Genomic DNA, 14,745 nt, shown 5'->3' with positions numbered 1-14,745 from the left:
TCAGCACTCAGCACTCAGCACTCAGCCTGCCAGGGGAGCTGCCCAGGGCGCTGCGGGGAGACGTGTGGGGGGAAGGAGTCCCACGGCAGGGCAGGGCAGAGGTCTTCTGCTGCTACAGCTGCTGCCTGGGGCAGGGGGATAACAGCTACACTCACCACTGGGTGTTTTTTTTTTTTCCAAGGGTGCTTTGCAGGAGGAGAGACAAGGCAGGGATTTTCCAACACCTGTTCTTAGGGAAGGAGAATGAGTTGGAGGCAGAATTCTGAAAGGAGATGTGAAATATGAACACATCTCTGAGAATCCTGAATTGTACCATTCACAATTTGCCCTTATATGAACATTCTCCTAAAGTGCTTTCAGCTGAAATTGCTATCGTTTTCTGCTGACATGAATAATGCTCTTATCCTGAAAACAGACAGCTTTCTCTAACAGAAATTTAAGTGCAGAAAAGATGGGCACTGTGAGTGCAGACAGCATAAAGATATGAGGGATGGAAATTGATTGTAAGAGGAAATTATCTAGGAAGCTGAGATATGATTAGGAAATGAGAGGAAAGTAAGAGCTCTTTCAGCTTCTACTTCTTAAGGTACACTAAAGCTCATGCAAGGAAATTGAAGTTATGGAGTTAAATGAACATTTTTCAAAGAGAAAGAAACATTTCTATAGTATAGCAGGAGGAGAGTGTCTGCAAGTTATCTTGACTTCTGTCATTATTTTCTGCACTCTGCACAGGACTCCATGCCCAGGAACTGCAGATGCCCAACAGCAGCTCCATCAGCGAGTTCCTCCTGCTGGCGTTGGCAGACACGCGGCAGCTGCAGCTCCTGCACTTCTGGCTCTTGCTGGGCATCTACCTGGCTGCCCTCCTGGGCAACGGCCTCATCAGCACAGCCGTAGCCTGCCACCACCGCCTGCACACCCCCATGTACTTCTTCCTCCTCAACCTCGCCCTCCTCGACCTGGGCTGCATCTCCACCACTCTCCCCAAAGCCATGGCCAATGCCCTCTGGGACACCAGGCACATCTCCTACTCAGGATGTGCTGCACAGGTCTTTTTTTTTTTGTTTTTGTTCTCCACAGAGTATTGCATTCTCACCATCATGTCCTATGATCGCTACGTTGCCATCTGCAAGCCCCTGCACTACGGGACCTTGATGGACAGCAGAGCTTGTGCCACCATGGCAGCAGCTGCCTGGGGCACTGGGGTTCTCCATGCTCTGCTGCACACTGCCAGCACATTTTCACTGCCTCTCTGCCAAGGCAATGCTGTGGACCAATTCTTCTGTGAAATTCCCCAGATACTCAAGCTCTCCTGCTCAGATGCCTACCTCAGGGAAGTTGTGCTTATTGTGGTTGGTATCCTTGTGTTTTTTGGGTGCTTTGTATTCATTGTTGTGTCCTATGTGCAGATCTTCAGGGCTGTGCTGAGGATGCCCTCTGAGCAGGGACGGCACAAAGCCTTCTCCACGTGCCTCCCTCACCTGGCCGTGGTCTCCCTGTTTCTCAGCACAGGCATGGTTGCCTATTTGAAGCCACCCTCCATTTCCTTCCCATCCCTGGACCTGGTGGTGTCATTTCTGTACTCGGTGCTGCCTCCAGCAGTGAACCCCCTCATCTACAGCATGAGGAACCAGGAGCTCAAAGATGCTCTTCGGAAACTGATGACCAAATGTGTTTCGAAAGCAGTGAACTGCCCACCTTTTTCTATCTAAGAGTTGTAATACAGATTTTAATGGAATCAAACTGTCTTACTTGGCTTATGTATTAGTTTCCTAAGTGTAATTTATTGAATGTTTTATTCTGTGTTTTATTTATTGTAATGTTTTTCACTTAAATGTCATTATCCACATCAAGTACTACTCTGTTTGTACCTGTGCAGTGTTGCCCAGTCACACAGTATATTATAAAGCAGGATATCCGTGAAGCTTATCCAAACAACGGGAATGCAATGACTTTGTCTGTCTTCCTTACTGTGGGACATTTATGGAGCTGCCAGGGTCAGCTGTTCTCAGCACCCCATAATCCAGCAGGAGGCATACAGCTGTTAATCAAACTGTGCGGCGACTGCAGCCTGCAATAGCTGACGGGCCATCCCTTGGCGCCTGGCTGGGGTCTGTGCTTTCAGGCTCACATCTGTCAGTGCCTCTGACAGGCCAGCAGCAGCACCTGGTTTGCACGCTGGTTGTCAGATCCCCTCTTCCTCAGTCCCTGTGAGACGTTGTATAAGAAAATGTCTTGGATATGGGTTCTCATCTCAGAGGCTAAAACATTTCCCTGAAGTCTCCCTTCTGTGCTTCTTTCCATTTGCCACACAGAGGTGGGCACTGCCTCCACGATGCCCTAGGGTAGCTGAAGCACACATGAGAGCCCAGGAAAGGTTGCCCAGGACTCTCAGGAGACATTCTGGAGCATGAATTTGTAGGTAGGAAGTGCAACTGTGGGGTAGCACAGAGCTGCTGGGCAGGTGGTGCAGGTCCTCCTGCAGAGCTCTGTGTCCTTCTCCTTCCTGAGTCAGGTGCCACTTCCATCTCAGGAATGGAACAGCCAACAGAGGTGAGACAGAAACTTTTCAAGAAAAGGCTCAGGGTTGCATGAGAGACAGAATTCAGTGGTGTGGTGGTGGTGTGTTGAGCTGAAACTCAACCCCACTGACCCTTAGCCTTGCAGCTCCTGTGGCTTGGTGACAGTGCTGCTGTGTGGCTGCAAACACAAGCAAGGACACGCAGTGAGCACTTCTGTCACACAGTTTCCACCACAGCAAGTCCATCGTTAATGGAGATCTCCTCATGGCAGTGCCTGAAGGCTCAGGGCTTCTTTAAAAGTTGCTGCCAAGAACATTCCCAAGAAATGGACTGCACAGATTCCCACACGTACTCTCCCCCTCATGCTAAAACCAAGCTTTAATTGCTAGCATTAAAATATTGTATTTAACTCTAGCCTTCCCTGCAGCCCAAAACAAAACACCTATCCGTAATGCTTACCTGTACCCAGTGTTCTGAAAAATTCAGCAGAACACCAAGCCCTCTTACTAAACTTTTGCTTACTTGCTGCCCCAAAATGGTGAGTTCTAACCCCTAATCCCTATCCTGAACACCCAACACCCACAGACCCTGCTCTTGTGCTCTGCCCTCCTCACCTTCAACTCCTCCGCTAACCCTAAACTTTGGGTACTTGGCTCTTCAGGGCAGAGCAGGAATGGTGGAGTCTTAGAGTCACCATCCCTGGATGTGTTTGAAAACAGTTTGGATGTGGTGCTCAGGGACGTGATGTAGCTGAGGGATGTTAGAGTTAGGGTAGGATGGTTAGGTTGGACTCGATGATCTTGAAGGTCTTTTCCAGCCTGAGTGATTCTGTGATGCTATGGAAGGGGCCCCCTTTCCCGCTCACCCTTCAAACTGTCACCGCCCAGCAGCTCTGCAGCCAGCAGTGCGCTCCCAGCCACCTCCACAGCCACGTGCCTCCTGCGGGCCCACGAGGCTCTGAGGCAGAGCTGCTGCACCCCTGTGCATGCACACACACGTGTATCCACACACCCGCACACACCCCGTGTGCAAACACACGCGCGTGTGCAAGGACACCTGTAATGAAGGCACTGGGGCACAGCTGCAGCCCCATCCCGAGATGCGGGTTGCTGCGGGATTCCTCGTTTGGACGCTGCGGGGTTAACCCGGAGCCGCAGTCTGAGGGACACTCCTCATGTGCTCTGCAGATGGAAGATGTGCCAGGAGCCAAGACAAGACTTTCACAGACAGCGCAGGGGTGGCGTTCCTGGGCCGGGCGGGGACATGCAGAGCAGCGCCCACTGCCCTGGGATCTGCAGCACTGCACAAGGGCTCAGGGCGCAGCACTGCGGCACAGCTCCCTGAGGACGCCGGGTTCAGCACCAGAGCCCCGGGTGGGCTATGGGGGGCCTGGGACGGTGATGGGGGTCCTGTCAGGGACTCTGGGGGGCTGTGAGATCCCTGGGGGGAGCTGGAATGGGTAAGGACGGTGTGAGGGAGGAAATAGGGGGGTTGAAAGGGAGCCCAGTGGGGGACATGGGGTGCTGCTGGGGACTGTGGGGCTCTGTGAGGTACCAGCCAGACTTTGGGGGAGGTGTACTGGGTCTGAGAAAGTCCTTGAGGAGATCTGGGGCTCTGTGGGGTGCTATGGGGGATATAGGGACATGGGCTGGATATGAAAACACAGCCTGCGGGGGCAGAATGCTGCTCTCAAGTAGGCAGGATGTTGGCTGCAGGTAGGACACAGGGGTATGGAGTTGTATGGGGACACGGGGAACGGGGGGATGTGGGGAGCATTTTTGGGTAAAAGGGGGGGATGTGGGGCAGTGTTGGAGCGCATTTCTTTCTTTGTGGGACTGGACTGGGGGTCCCTGTGACCCCAAGGTGGGGCCCTGAGCCATGACCCGCACATGACCCTGGGACTCCTTGACCCTACCTGCCCCCATCACACTGCAACCCCATGACATGTGCCCCCAGAACTCTGGGATCCCTGCCCCCACCTCACCCCCACCATATAACCCTATCTGGCCCATAACTCCATGTCACCCCAACTTGACTCTACCATCCCATCTGACCCCATCACTGTGACCCAGAACCCCATCTGAGCCCATAACTCTGTGCCACCCCATAACCCCACATAAACCTACAGCTCTCTGACCCTGCACAACCCCTATGTGACCAACGACCCCGTGTCCTCACCCCATGTGGCCATAGAACCAGCTGTGTGTGGGGAAAAGGCATCTCCTCCTTCCTCAGAGTGGGGCTGCCCTAGAGCTGCCCCAAGGAAGACATGGGGCGGGTTGCAGCCATACGTCTCAGTTTGGAGAGCTGGGAACTGGACAAAGGGGCCACAAGAAGGACAGGAATGCTTTGGAGGGAAATACCTGTCACAAAGGTTGGTGGGTTGGTAGCTTCTGTTCCTTTAAGTGGACGAGAACAGAACAAACTGATCCCACTGAGACTGGGGAAGGCACTGGAGCTTGGCTGCTGCAGTGCTGCGTGGCAATGAGGGAGACTTGAACCAGGAATGGAGCTGGGATGGACTGAAGCAAATCAACTCCTTCACAGGACAGCAGGAGAAGAAATCCAAGTCAGCTGCAGAACAAACAGCAGAACTCCTTACAAAAAAAAAGGTATCCCAGATTGGGGCTGTTGGAGCAGGAATGGACAAAGAACTCTGATGGCAGCGCAGCACGAGGAGGAAGGAATGCATGGTGGTGCAGAAGGAGAAGGATGGAGAACATCAGCGGTGGGATTCCCCTTTTGCACGGTCACCCACCGCTACGGGACTCTGCAACACGAAGCTGCACCCTGCCGTGGTCAGCATGGCTGTGTGTGTCAGCTGTGTGCTGCTGGAAATCATCTGAGCAATAAGAAATGAGCTTTGCTGCTGCACCGAGAACTGTGCCTAATGGAACATCAGATGAGAGCGTTTCTTGCACATCCCAAAGGCACTTGGGGGGATCTGCTGGGATGTGGGTAAGTCATACAGGGTTGTGGGGCAGTTAAAGGACGCCTATGGGAGGGCTATAGGGGCACTCTGGGGCAGCTATGGGGCAGAGCCACACCTAGGAGCTGTCTTTACCCAACACACCGCTGTGGTGGAAATGCTGCTGGCCACGGGCCGTGGGCAGTGATGGGGCTGTTCTGGGGCTGCTCTAGGTTGGCTCTGGGGCTGCTATGGGGCAGCTATGGGACACACCCACAGCTCAGTGGGGCTGATGTTCCCTCACACGCAGCTGGTGGGGAATCTGCTCTGATCATGGGACCCCCTCCATAGCCCCCCATTGCCCTTTTGACCCCCATCTTGCCCCCCAACATGTGGGCAAGATGAGGGTCGGGGCAGATAGAGACTGCTGTTCTACAGCAGCCCCACAGCCACCCTCCAGTACCGCCTGAACAACCCAAGAACAGACCCATCACTGTCCACAGCCTCATATGGGCTGATGGTGCTCATACGGCTATGGGTCATGTGGAGCCTTGGTGTCACACAGAGTTCTATGGGGTTATGGGGTCATGTGGGGTTATGGATCACGTCTCCACCTTTGGGCCACAGGGAACCCCAGTCCCCTCTCAGGAAGAAATCAATACATGCACTCCAACATGGCCCACATCCCCCATTCTGACCCCAAACCTCTCCCCACGTGCCCCCAGACCAGCTACGTCCTCATGCCACCCCATGTCCCCGTGCCCACAAGTCCCACCTTTACCTCACACGTTGCCTTCTGCTGTGCAGCACTCTGCTCCTGCAGCCTGTGGCCCAGATCCCCATATCCTCCCATGTTCCTGTGCCCCCATATCTCTAATGCCCCACACGTCACTGTTACCCACATCTGTACCCTACCCCTTCTCCAGCTCCAAATTCCTCTCCTGCAGCAGGCAGCCCTGACCCATTATTGTGCGATTGTATGGGATCTGGGAGGACACGGAGGTGAGGAGGGGCCCCAGGTGGGCTACGGGATTCCTGGAATGGTGACCTGGGTCCTGTGTCAGGGACTGTGGGGGAGATCCCAGGGAGGTCCTGGAGGTGGCAAGGGAGGACAGAGGGAGGAAATAAGGGGGCTCAGTGGGAGTCCAGTAAGGGACATGGGGTGCTGCTGGGGACTGTGGAGGTCTGGGATGTTTCCAGGCAGCTATGGGGGAGGAGTACCAGGTCTGAGGAGGTCCTGAAAGGGCTATGGGGTTCTGTGGGGGCTGCGGGGTGCCTACAGGGATCTTGCTGGGGAAATACTGAGGGGGTTATTGGCGCTCTGAGGGAATTATGGGTGGGCTGTCATGTGAAAGGAAAGGGCAAGCTTGGGGAAAACAAGGGGCAGCCAGGGGGATGGAAGGGAAACCTACAGGAATGCAAGGGGAATTTGGGCTGAGGTAAGGGAACAGCTAGGGGAAGAACAGGGGAACGTCCCAGGAACTGAGTTCTTCTTTCAAATCCACATCTTCTGCTTCCCAACTTAGCTGCAAAGCTGCCAGAGGAGCTGCAGTACCGCTGCCCACCTCCTGCCTGTGTCAGAAAGAGCTGCGTGTTAGTGGGGTGCAACTGCCATTAAAAAGCCGACTCCATAATTGCAGTCACAAAACCATCACCTTCAGTATCTGCTACAGGCAGACGACCATGGCCTTGCACAGGAACCATTCCTACACAGCAAGGGAAGTCCTTCACTGCCTTAGGATGTGAGTAACACGGAGGAAGGGCCCCAAAGCCTTCAAAACATGCTATCAAGCCACCGGGCAAAGGTAGGGAGAGCCTTTTAGCCCCACATTCCCTTATAACCCACCCTACAGCCCCGTATCACCCTATGGCCCCACACAACCCTTTAGAGATCCATATCCCCCATAGACTCCCTATAGCCCCATTCTCCCTATATCCACCAATAAACTCCCACAGCCACCCTATTTCCCCCCCATAGCTCCCCTCACAACCCCTTATAGCACAACATCCCTCTCTGTAGCCCTCTGCCTCCTATCACCCCAAACACCCTCCCACAGCCCACCACAAACCCTTATAACCCTATATCCCCCTATAACACCCCTCCTATGACCCCATATCTCCCTATATCCCTCCACAACCCCCAGTACCTCCCCAATAGAATTGTATAGCACCTTACAGCCCCATTTTGCCCCTATAGCCCCCCCAGATCCCAATAGCCCCCTATAGAGCCCTTATAACCCTAAAACCCTCCCTACAGCCCTCCCAGCCCTTATAGCCAACCAAAGCCCCACATCGGCCCTATACCCTTCCACACTCCCCCACAGTCCCCTATATCACCCCCACAGCCCCCTCTTGGACCCTTTCTATAGTCCCCCACAGCTTTCTATACCCCATATCCCCCAGAGCCCCTGACAGCCCCCATCACCCCTACATTCTGCTCAGAACTTCCTTTTTCCTCACAGCCCCCGATATCCCCCCATATCCACCCCTACAGACCCCCCGCAGCCCCCAATATCCCCACATTACTCCATGCCCCCCTGTAGCCCCACAGTACCCCACATCCCCCAATACCCCCCAATATCCCCACAGCCCCTAAACTCCCACATCCCCCCGGATCTCCCCCACCGCCCCCCGCACCCACAGCCCACCTCAGCCCCGGGGGGCACCGCGAGCAGCGCTGCCGGCTCCTCTCCCCGGCCCCGGCCCGGAGCCGTTCTCCCGCGCACCTCCGGCGCCGCTGTCCTCAGCACCGCTCCCGTCGTGCCGCGGTTCCGTCTCGGTGCTGCCCGGACAGCTCCGGCGCGCAGCGGCTGTGGGACCGGCGCCGTCCGAGGGGAGAGTCGGCTGCCGACGGCCGTTCCCGCGCGCGGCGCCTCAGCCAATCGGAGCCGGCGGCGCTGCCGCTGACCAATGACAGGCACGAATGAGCCGGAACTGCCCCTGACCAATGAGAGCTCGGGGGCGGGACAGAGCTGCACTTAACCAATGAGATGCTGCGACAAGCCGGAACTGCCCCTGACCAATGAGAGCCCGGGGGCGGGACGGAGCTGCGATGGGGGCGGGGCTCGGAGTGTTCTCTATTGCTGTAGGGGATGGGATTGGGATCGGGATTTGGGATGAGGGATTGGGATTGACAGGTGTGAGATGGGGTTGGGATGAGGGATGGGGAATGAGATTTGGAATTGGAATTGCGATGTGGGATATAGGATGTGGGGTTGGGATGTGGGATACAGGATGTGGGCTATAGGATATGGGGTTGGGTTGGGGATATAGGACATGGGTTTGGGATATGGAGTTGGGATGTTGGATCTGAGGTTGGAATGTGCAGTTGGGATGTTGGATGTGGCATTGGGATGTGGGGTGCGGGAATATGGATATGGGATGGATACGGGATGGGATATCGGGAAATGGGATATATATGGGCTGGGCTCTGCATACGGGATGGACTTGGAATGGATATGGCAGCGAGCGTGGAAGCTTAGAAGCACAGAACGGCTCAGGTTGGCAGAGCAGCGCTCCCTCTGAACTCGGTGCCGTCTGTGAACGCACTGAGGGTGCGCTCAGTGCCCTGCTCAAGGTCATTGATAAAGGTGTTCAGTAGGAGTGGCCCCAGTCCCCAGCCCGGGGGGACAGCACTCGTGAGCGGCCGCCAGCTGGAGAATCCTGCTCTGGGTGTACAGACTTGGCCGGGTCCCCGTCTGCAGACAAAACTGCCAGGAGCCAAACGGTGTGGGGGCGGAAGAGCCGTGACGTGGGAGGCGTCTTGATGCCTGTCTGTCCGTATGCACGGCAGGCCCAGCTGCCCCTGCTTCCCCCCTCCATGGGAACTGCCCCTGCTGCCGCTGCCGGAGTCTCTGCTGGCCACGGTGACCCAGTGCGATTCCCCTCCATCCGCCCGTGCCCTGCCTGCTGCCCATCCCCACGGCAATTCACAGCACTGGGCAGAGCAGGCGAGCTGTGTGAAACGCCCTCTGCATCCCGCTGCACAAAGGACTGCAGGGAGAGAGGAGGGCTGGGGCTGCTGGTGGCAGCTGAGGGACACCGTGGCCATCTGTGGTGCCCCATCCTGCCCCGGAGGTGGGCGTGGGGAGCTGGGGGGCTGTGACACAGCACAAATGACTGCAGGCAGAGGGACGTAGCAAAACACAAACACAAAGCTTTTAATTACCTATACGAGAATACGAGAAACAGAAACAACAGTAATCCTAAATTTCCCATCCCACCACAGCTGAGCGCCCAGACAACGTCCCATCCCACCACACTGCTGACTGTGGAGGACGGCTGGGTTCAGGAGGGGAGGGATGGGGCCGCTGGTGGTGCCCCTGGAACGCTGCAGCTGCCGCCTGGAGCTGCAGGGCCGGCAAGGAGCGCAGGGTTACGGGTAGCCGTACCGGTTGGCTATGGCCATGTCTATCTCCCGCTGCAGCAGGAACTGCACCCACTCGGTGTAAACACGCACCTGCGGGCTCTGCAGCCCCCAAACTCACCACTGATCCAAGAGAGCAAACTCTGAATGTCCGTGATGTCCTCCGGCACATCCGTCACTGTTGTAAAACCAAGAAAATCCCAAAGGCTCAATGCCAGCTCTCCCGTACCATGTTCACGGTAAGGGATGTCGGGTGAACGTTGGGTTCCCATTACAAATCAGAACAGGAAAGGTAACTGCAAAGCCCAGGGATTAAGACCCAAAGCAACATACAATAAGATCAGTCCCAGGAAAGAACAGGCAGAAAGCCTAACTAGAAATGCAGTGCACCAAACCCAGATGCCTGTTGTGCGTCTGTACCTCTCTTGGGTGCTGTGCCACACTCTGTGCTCCTCCCCTGGCTTTCCACATGGCTGCGCTTTGCTGGAAGGCAGCTTGCATCAGCTTCTGACAGAAAGGAGACAACAAAGACATGAAGAGCATCTCCGTGGAGGAAGGTTTGAGCACAGCCAACCACAAACTTCTGGTCTTCAAGAGCAGATGATTCAAGCTGCCTTTCCGCTGCTCCAACGTTGTGCCTTTCTGCAGTCAGCACAGAACTGCCATGCCCTTTCCTCTCCCCTCCCTCACACACACTGCCCTTCACGCAGCCCTATTTAGAGGCAGGTACCCACACCACAGCTCACAAGAGCTTCTTACCAGCGGAGGCTTTCCGTTTCCCTCCTTGCCCTGCACCATTCCGTGGACGTGCAGGCTCCGTCCCTACAACAACAGACTGTGTTGATTTCACAGACACCAGCAAGCAGCAGAAGTATTGTCCAGTAAGCCCACGTCCCCCCAAAAAACAGAAAGATGCTACTTTGACAGCCAAAACACACACTGATAGTTCACTTCTCACTGCTCCTTCCTGCATCCAAATGGAAGGTGGCTCGACATCTCCTGCAGCACTGCACCCGCCCAGAAGCAATACTCAAAATTCATCCTTCCATCCTTCATGACAGAGGACTGAAGAAACTCACTCTTGCCTGGCAGGAAGGACGGTCCGTCCCCATCGCGTCCCTCTGTGCACTGCAAGGCGCAGTTGGATCTCTGGCAGCCTGCTGGCTGCTGTTCCCAAACACAGGGAACCACACCGCGCTGCTTCTGAAGAGAGAAAGGAATAAACATTGGAGGAAACGGCAGCCAAGGTTTGCAGAGAGCTTCCAGATCGTGCCAGAGATAGGATATCAGAGTGCTGAGATGTTAATTATCACTAAGGGAAAATACAGCCTGAGCCATGTCCAAATCATTAGCCCAGTGAGCGCAGAATCCAACCGCTTATTGAGGTCACAAAAGAGCAGAAGGGCTCCTCCTGCTCCATCCCGTCCCTTAAAATGAGAAAAAAAGAAGAAATATCAAGCAAAAGACACCCAGCCATACCTTTCCACTCACAAGGCAGAAATAGGAATAGCAGTCCTCTCCTCGCTGAGACATGACCGGTGAAGTGTCAGAGGAAACTGAAGTTCCGAGGGCTCTCTCCGCAGGAACTTCCCCCGCTCTTGGAAAGAGCTGGCTTCACTCTTCCTCAGACTGCCTCGATCCCCAGACTCTCCTTTTGGACAGGAATCCTGCAGAAAGCACCAACAAGTGACAAATCATGAGGAAGAAGCATTTTCCCACCTTTCTTCTGCCACGCAATTCAGTCTCTTGAGGAGGGCAATGTCTGCAAATCAGCTGGCTGCAAGAGCTGCCCAACCCTAGCTCCAGCTTGTGTCTGACTGCATGGCTTGTGTCAGCAAGTGCTCTTCTCCATCTCCTCAGCAGCTCTGCACCCAGCCATCCGTGGGGCAGCAAGGCACGACTTGAACTCTATGATGTCTGTGCTCTCCTTTTTCCGGAACTGACATGAAGGCGGGGGCCCGGCAGCAACTGACCAGGGGAGGAATGACATTTCATCGTCCTCACCGAATCGTGGGATGGAATCACAACAAGAACCCATTTCCCCTGGAAACAGCCGTGCTGAGGGGCACTGCTGGAGCTGGGAACTCCTCCCCAGCCCAGCCTTCCTGCCCTGACAGCTCCCGGCAAGCAGCCGGCACCAAACCCAGCTCACCTGGTCCCTGCTCAGCCGGAGCTGTGCCCAGCTCACACACACGCCGCAGCGGTGCTTCTGACGGGCTCTCACAGGTGATCTGCTCCAAGGAAGGCTCACAGCTCAGTCTGCGTGCAGCACGCTCACCAGAGCACCAGCTCTGCTCACCAGCTGTGGCACAAACGCTCCCAGCCCAGCAACCACTGTGACCTCAGCGAGTGCCCGCATCGCTTCTGTGCCTTCATCACAAGGGAAGGAAACGGACGCCTCCCAGATCCAGCTTTTGGGAAATAAACACTGGGGTCACCCAATGGGGTTATGTGCAGTAAAGTAACGGAGAAGCGAGGATGACTTTGTGCAGCCCAATAGAAACCAGGAAAGACCAATACGGCCTCGTGGTGGTCAGTGGAGTCCCAGGGAACCAGCAGCAGCACTAGGAATGCACATCTGTATGCCCCAGGGCCGGTGCTGGCCTCTGGCTGTGGCTTCAGGCCCCGGGGCCGATGTCGGTCTCCCGGGCTGTGGCTTCAGGCCCTGTGGCCAGTGCCGGCCTCGCTGGCTGTGGCTGTGGCTTTCGGTCCCTGGTCTGGTTCCAGCCTCTCGCGCTGTGTCTCTGGTCCCCAGGGCTGGTGCCGGCCTATCTGGCTGTCGATGTGGCTTTAGGCCCCAGGGCTGCTGTCGGCCTCTGTGGCTGTAACTGTGGCTGCACAGCCCAGGGCTGGTGCTGCTCTGCCTGGCTGTGGCTCCGGGCCCCATGGCCGCCGTCAGCATCCCTGGCTGTGGATTCAGGCCCCGGGGTCGGTGCTGGGCTCTGGTTGCAGCTTTAGGCCCCATGGCTGGTGCCAACCTGTCTGGCTGTGGATGTGGCTTTAAGCCCCATGGCTGTGCTGGCCTCTGTGGTGGTGGCTTCAGTGCTCGGGGCCGGTGCCAGCCTCTCAGGCAGTGGCTGTGGCTCCAGGCCCCGGTGCCAGTGCCGGTCTCTCTGCTGAGTTCTCAGGCCCCAGAGCTGGTGTCGGCCTCTCAAGTGGTGGTTTTAGGCACTAAAGCTTGTGCCAGCCTGGAACAACATGCATTTTAAAACAGATCACGTAAGCAAATGAAAGCAGGACAACACTGAGCTCTTCTGGGTATTTCTAGCACTGGGACAGAGACAGGAGAGCGTGCACAGTCGTGTGTGCTTGGCTGTATGCAGCAATCTCTGCCACATTTGTAACACCTTCTGTTGAGATTCCCACCAGTGAAGAAGTATTAGTGCCACTCCTCGCTCCTTGCTGCTAGGAGGGGCTGTTTGAAGACTGACGCACGTGCTGTGATCAAATCTCTCTTGTAGGAATAATGTGCTGAGCAAAAAGAATGTTTGGGCCAGGTGGCCTCAGAAATCTGGCTGTTGTGGATGATGGCTGCTGATGGAAACAGGTATTCTTGTGGCTGTTCAGCTTTTAACGTGAGTCAGGTGTGCTGTAGCAAGAACCATTGGGCTCTAAAATGCCTTTAAACACGCACACTACCTATTTCTGTCCTGCATGCCATCTTTGCTGCTTTTTGGTGCAGGAGTTTTTACTAGCATGTATTGGGCTTGTTTGCTTGCGGAAGGAACATTATGTGTAGTTTTCACAGAGAACTTCTGTTATGATTTCTTTATGCTTTTAATTCTAAATATCAGGAGTGGTGCTGCAAGAAAGGGCCCTGCCAGTGCCAGTAAGTTCCTACCCAGCTCTGTGTGACAGACCCCACTGTGGAGGGAAGCGTAAAGGATGGCAGTTCAGAATCCTCTCTTGCCAGCCTGACGTGCTGGATTTTGGGCATATGAAGTGTGCTCTGTCTACCCAAGGTGTTCCCTTCTGCTTTAAAGGAGAAGGCTGCAGGGTGATATTTCCCTTTTGTCTTGCAGATGCGCTCCTTGGCACAGACCTCTCTCGGCCTTCAGCATTGTTTCCTCGTGCCAGACTATTTTGCAGACTGTGGGTGTCCCAGATTCAGCTTTCTATTTCTCTAGTCTGACAAATATTTTATTTGGAGGAGGAAAGAAAGAATGTAGTTTAATGAGAATAACATCTGAGTGCTAACGCAGTGAGGTGAATGAGGGCCACAGAGGCAACTTGGTGCTGCTGAAGCACTGCCCAGTGACGAGGTCGGGGGTAACACCTGCTGGCAGATGGGGATAATGCTTTTGGACTGAGTGAGGAGCGAATGAAACACGATGACTGAGCTGCCTGCAAAGAGCTGCTGGGGGAAGCTTGGTGCCAACTTTGTGTTTGATCTGATAACCTCCTGTGCATGTTCTACGTTTATCCCACCCTCCATCTTTCCCACAGCCACACACGGGGCTCTGGGCAGCGGACGTTTCCGTTGCTGGGGGTCCTGCTGCCACCTCGAGGTGCTGAGCCAAACTGCCTCCTTCTGTGTGAAACATGAGGAAAAAACGCAATTCTGAACCCGCAGCACCTCAAAGTCCCTTCAAGAGCCCCCACCTACTGCCCTGAGCCCTCCGGTTTTCCCTGCTGTCCCTTGAAAGCCTCAGGAATGCCAGCAGCACCTTGTGCCTCAGGATGCCTTGTGGATTTCATGAGGATGCACTCATCTCCTGCATCCTCTATCAAAAGAGGGGTGGCCAGCAGGGACAGGGAGGTGATTGTTCCCCTCTACTCTGCTCTTTTGAGGCCCCATCTGGAGTACTGTGTCCAAGTCTGGAGCCCCCAGTACAAGAAAGACAGGGAACTGTTGGAGAGGGTCCAGAGGAGGGCCACAAAGATGATCAGGGGACTGGAGCACCTCCCCTATGAGGACAGGCTGAAGGAGCTGGGCTTGTTCAGCCTGG

At 55.2% G+C, this 14,745-nt stretch overlaps 2 protein-coding genes and 1 long non-coding RNA gene across 4 annotated transcripts; 1 reads left to right on the top strand and 2 right to left on the bottom strand.

Annotated features, from left to right (window-relative positions):
* The first annotated feature begins 755 nt into the window (after positions 1–755).
* Positions 756–1,712, top strand: LOC149914493 (olfactory receptor 14C36-like). Its single transcript, XM_090126643.1, has one exon. It carries the CDS (start codon positions 756–758, stop codon positions 1,710–1,712), a length of 957 nt encoding a protein of 318 aa, XP_089982769.1.
* Positions 1,713–2,586: 874 nt separating this feature from the next.
* Positions 2,587–8,262, bottom strand: LOC149914492 (uncharacterized). Of its 2 annotated transcripts, XR_016460386.1 has the most exons (4): positions 8,079–8,262; positions 7,086–7,136; positions 4,886–7,002; positions 2,587–4,775 (listed from the first exon to the last, which is right to left on the bottom strand). It is a non-coding gene; the product is annotated as an uncharacterized LOC149914492 (long non-coding RNA). The 2 variants fall into 2 exon arrangements; XR_016460385.1 differs by having other exon boundaries at positions 2,587–7,002.
* A 120-nt stretch (positions 8,263–8,382) lies between these two features.
* On the bottom strand, positions 8,383–14,697 carry LOC116241351 (uncharacterized). Its single transcript, XM_090126660.1, has 6 exons — positions 11,949–14,697; positions 11,276–11,463; positions 10,876–10,999; positions 10,556–10,618; positions 10,217–10,303; positions 8,383–9,974 (listed from the first exon to the last, which is right to left on the bottom strand). Exons 2-6 carry the CDS (start codon positions 11,327–11,329, stop codon positions 9,841–9,843), a joined length of 462 nt encoding a protein of 153 aa, XP_089982786.1. The 5' UTR covers positions 11,330–11,463; positions 11,949–14,697; the 3' UTR covers positions 8,383–9,840.
* Between the last annotated feature and the right edge of the window lie 48 nt (positions 14,698–14,745).

The sequence above is a fragment of the Phasianus colchicus genome, chromosome 29, assembly GCF_987193195.1.
Source record: "Phasianus colchicus chromosome 29, bPhaCol1.hap1.1, whole genome shotgun sequence".
Lineage (NCBI taxonomy): Eukaryota > Metazoa > Chordata > Aves > Galliformes > Phasianidae > Phasianus > Phasianus colchicus.
This window is presented reverse-complemented; position numbering and strand designations above follow the sequence as displayed.

Excerpts from the sequence above, each read along its gene's own strand:
- LOC116241351 (XM_090126660.1), bottom strand. The coding sequence starts at position 11,329 with ATGTCTCAGCGAGGAGAGGACTGCTATTCCTATTTCTGCCTTGTGAGT. Across the intron at positions 11,000-11,275 it reads TCTGCCTTGTGAGTGGAAAG|AAGCAGCGCGGTGTGGTTCC; the intron begins GTATGGCTGGGT and ends TTCTCTCTTCAG. Across the intron at positions 10,619-10,875 it reads GTCCTTCCTGCCAGGCAAGA|GGACGGAGCCTGCACGTCCA; the intron begins GTGAGTTTCTTC and ends CTGTTGTTGTAG.
- LOC149914493 (XM_090126643.1), top strand. The coding sequence starts at position 756 with ATGCCCAACAGCAGCTCCATCAGCGAGTTCCTCCTGCTGGCGTTGGCA.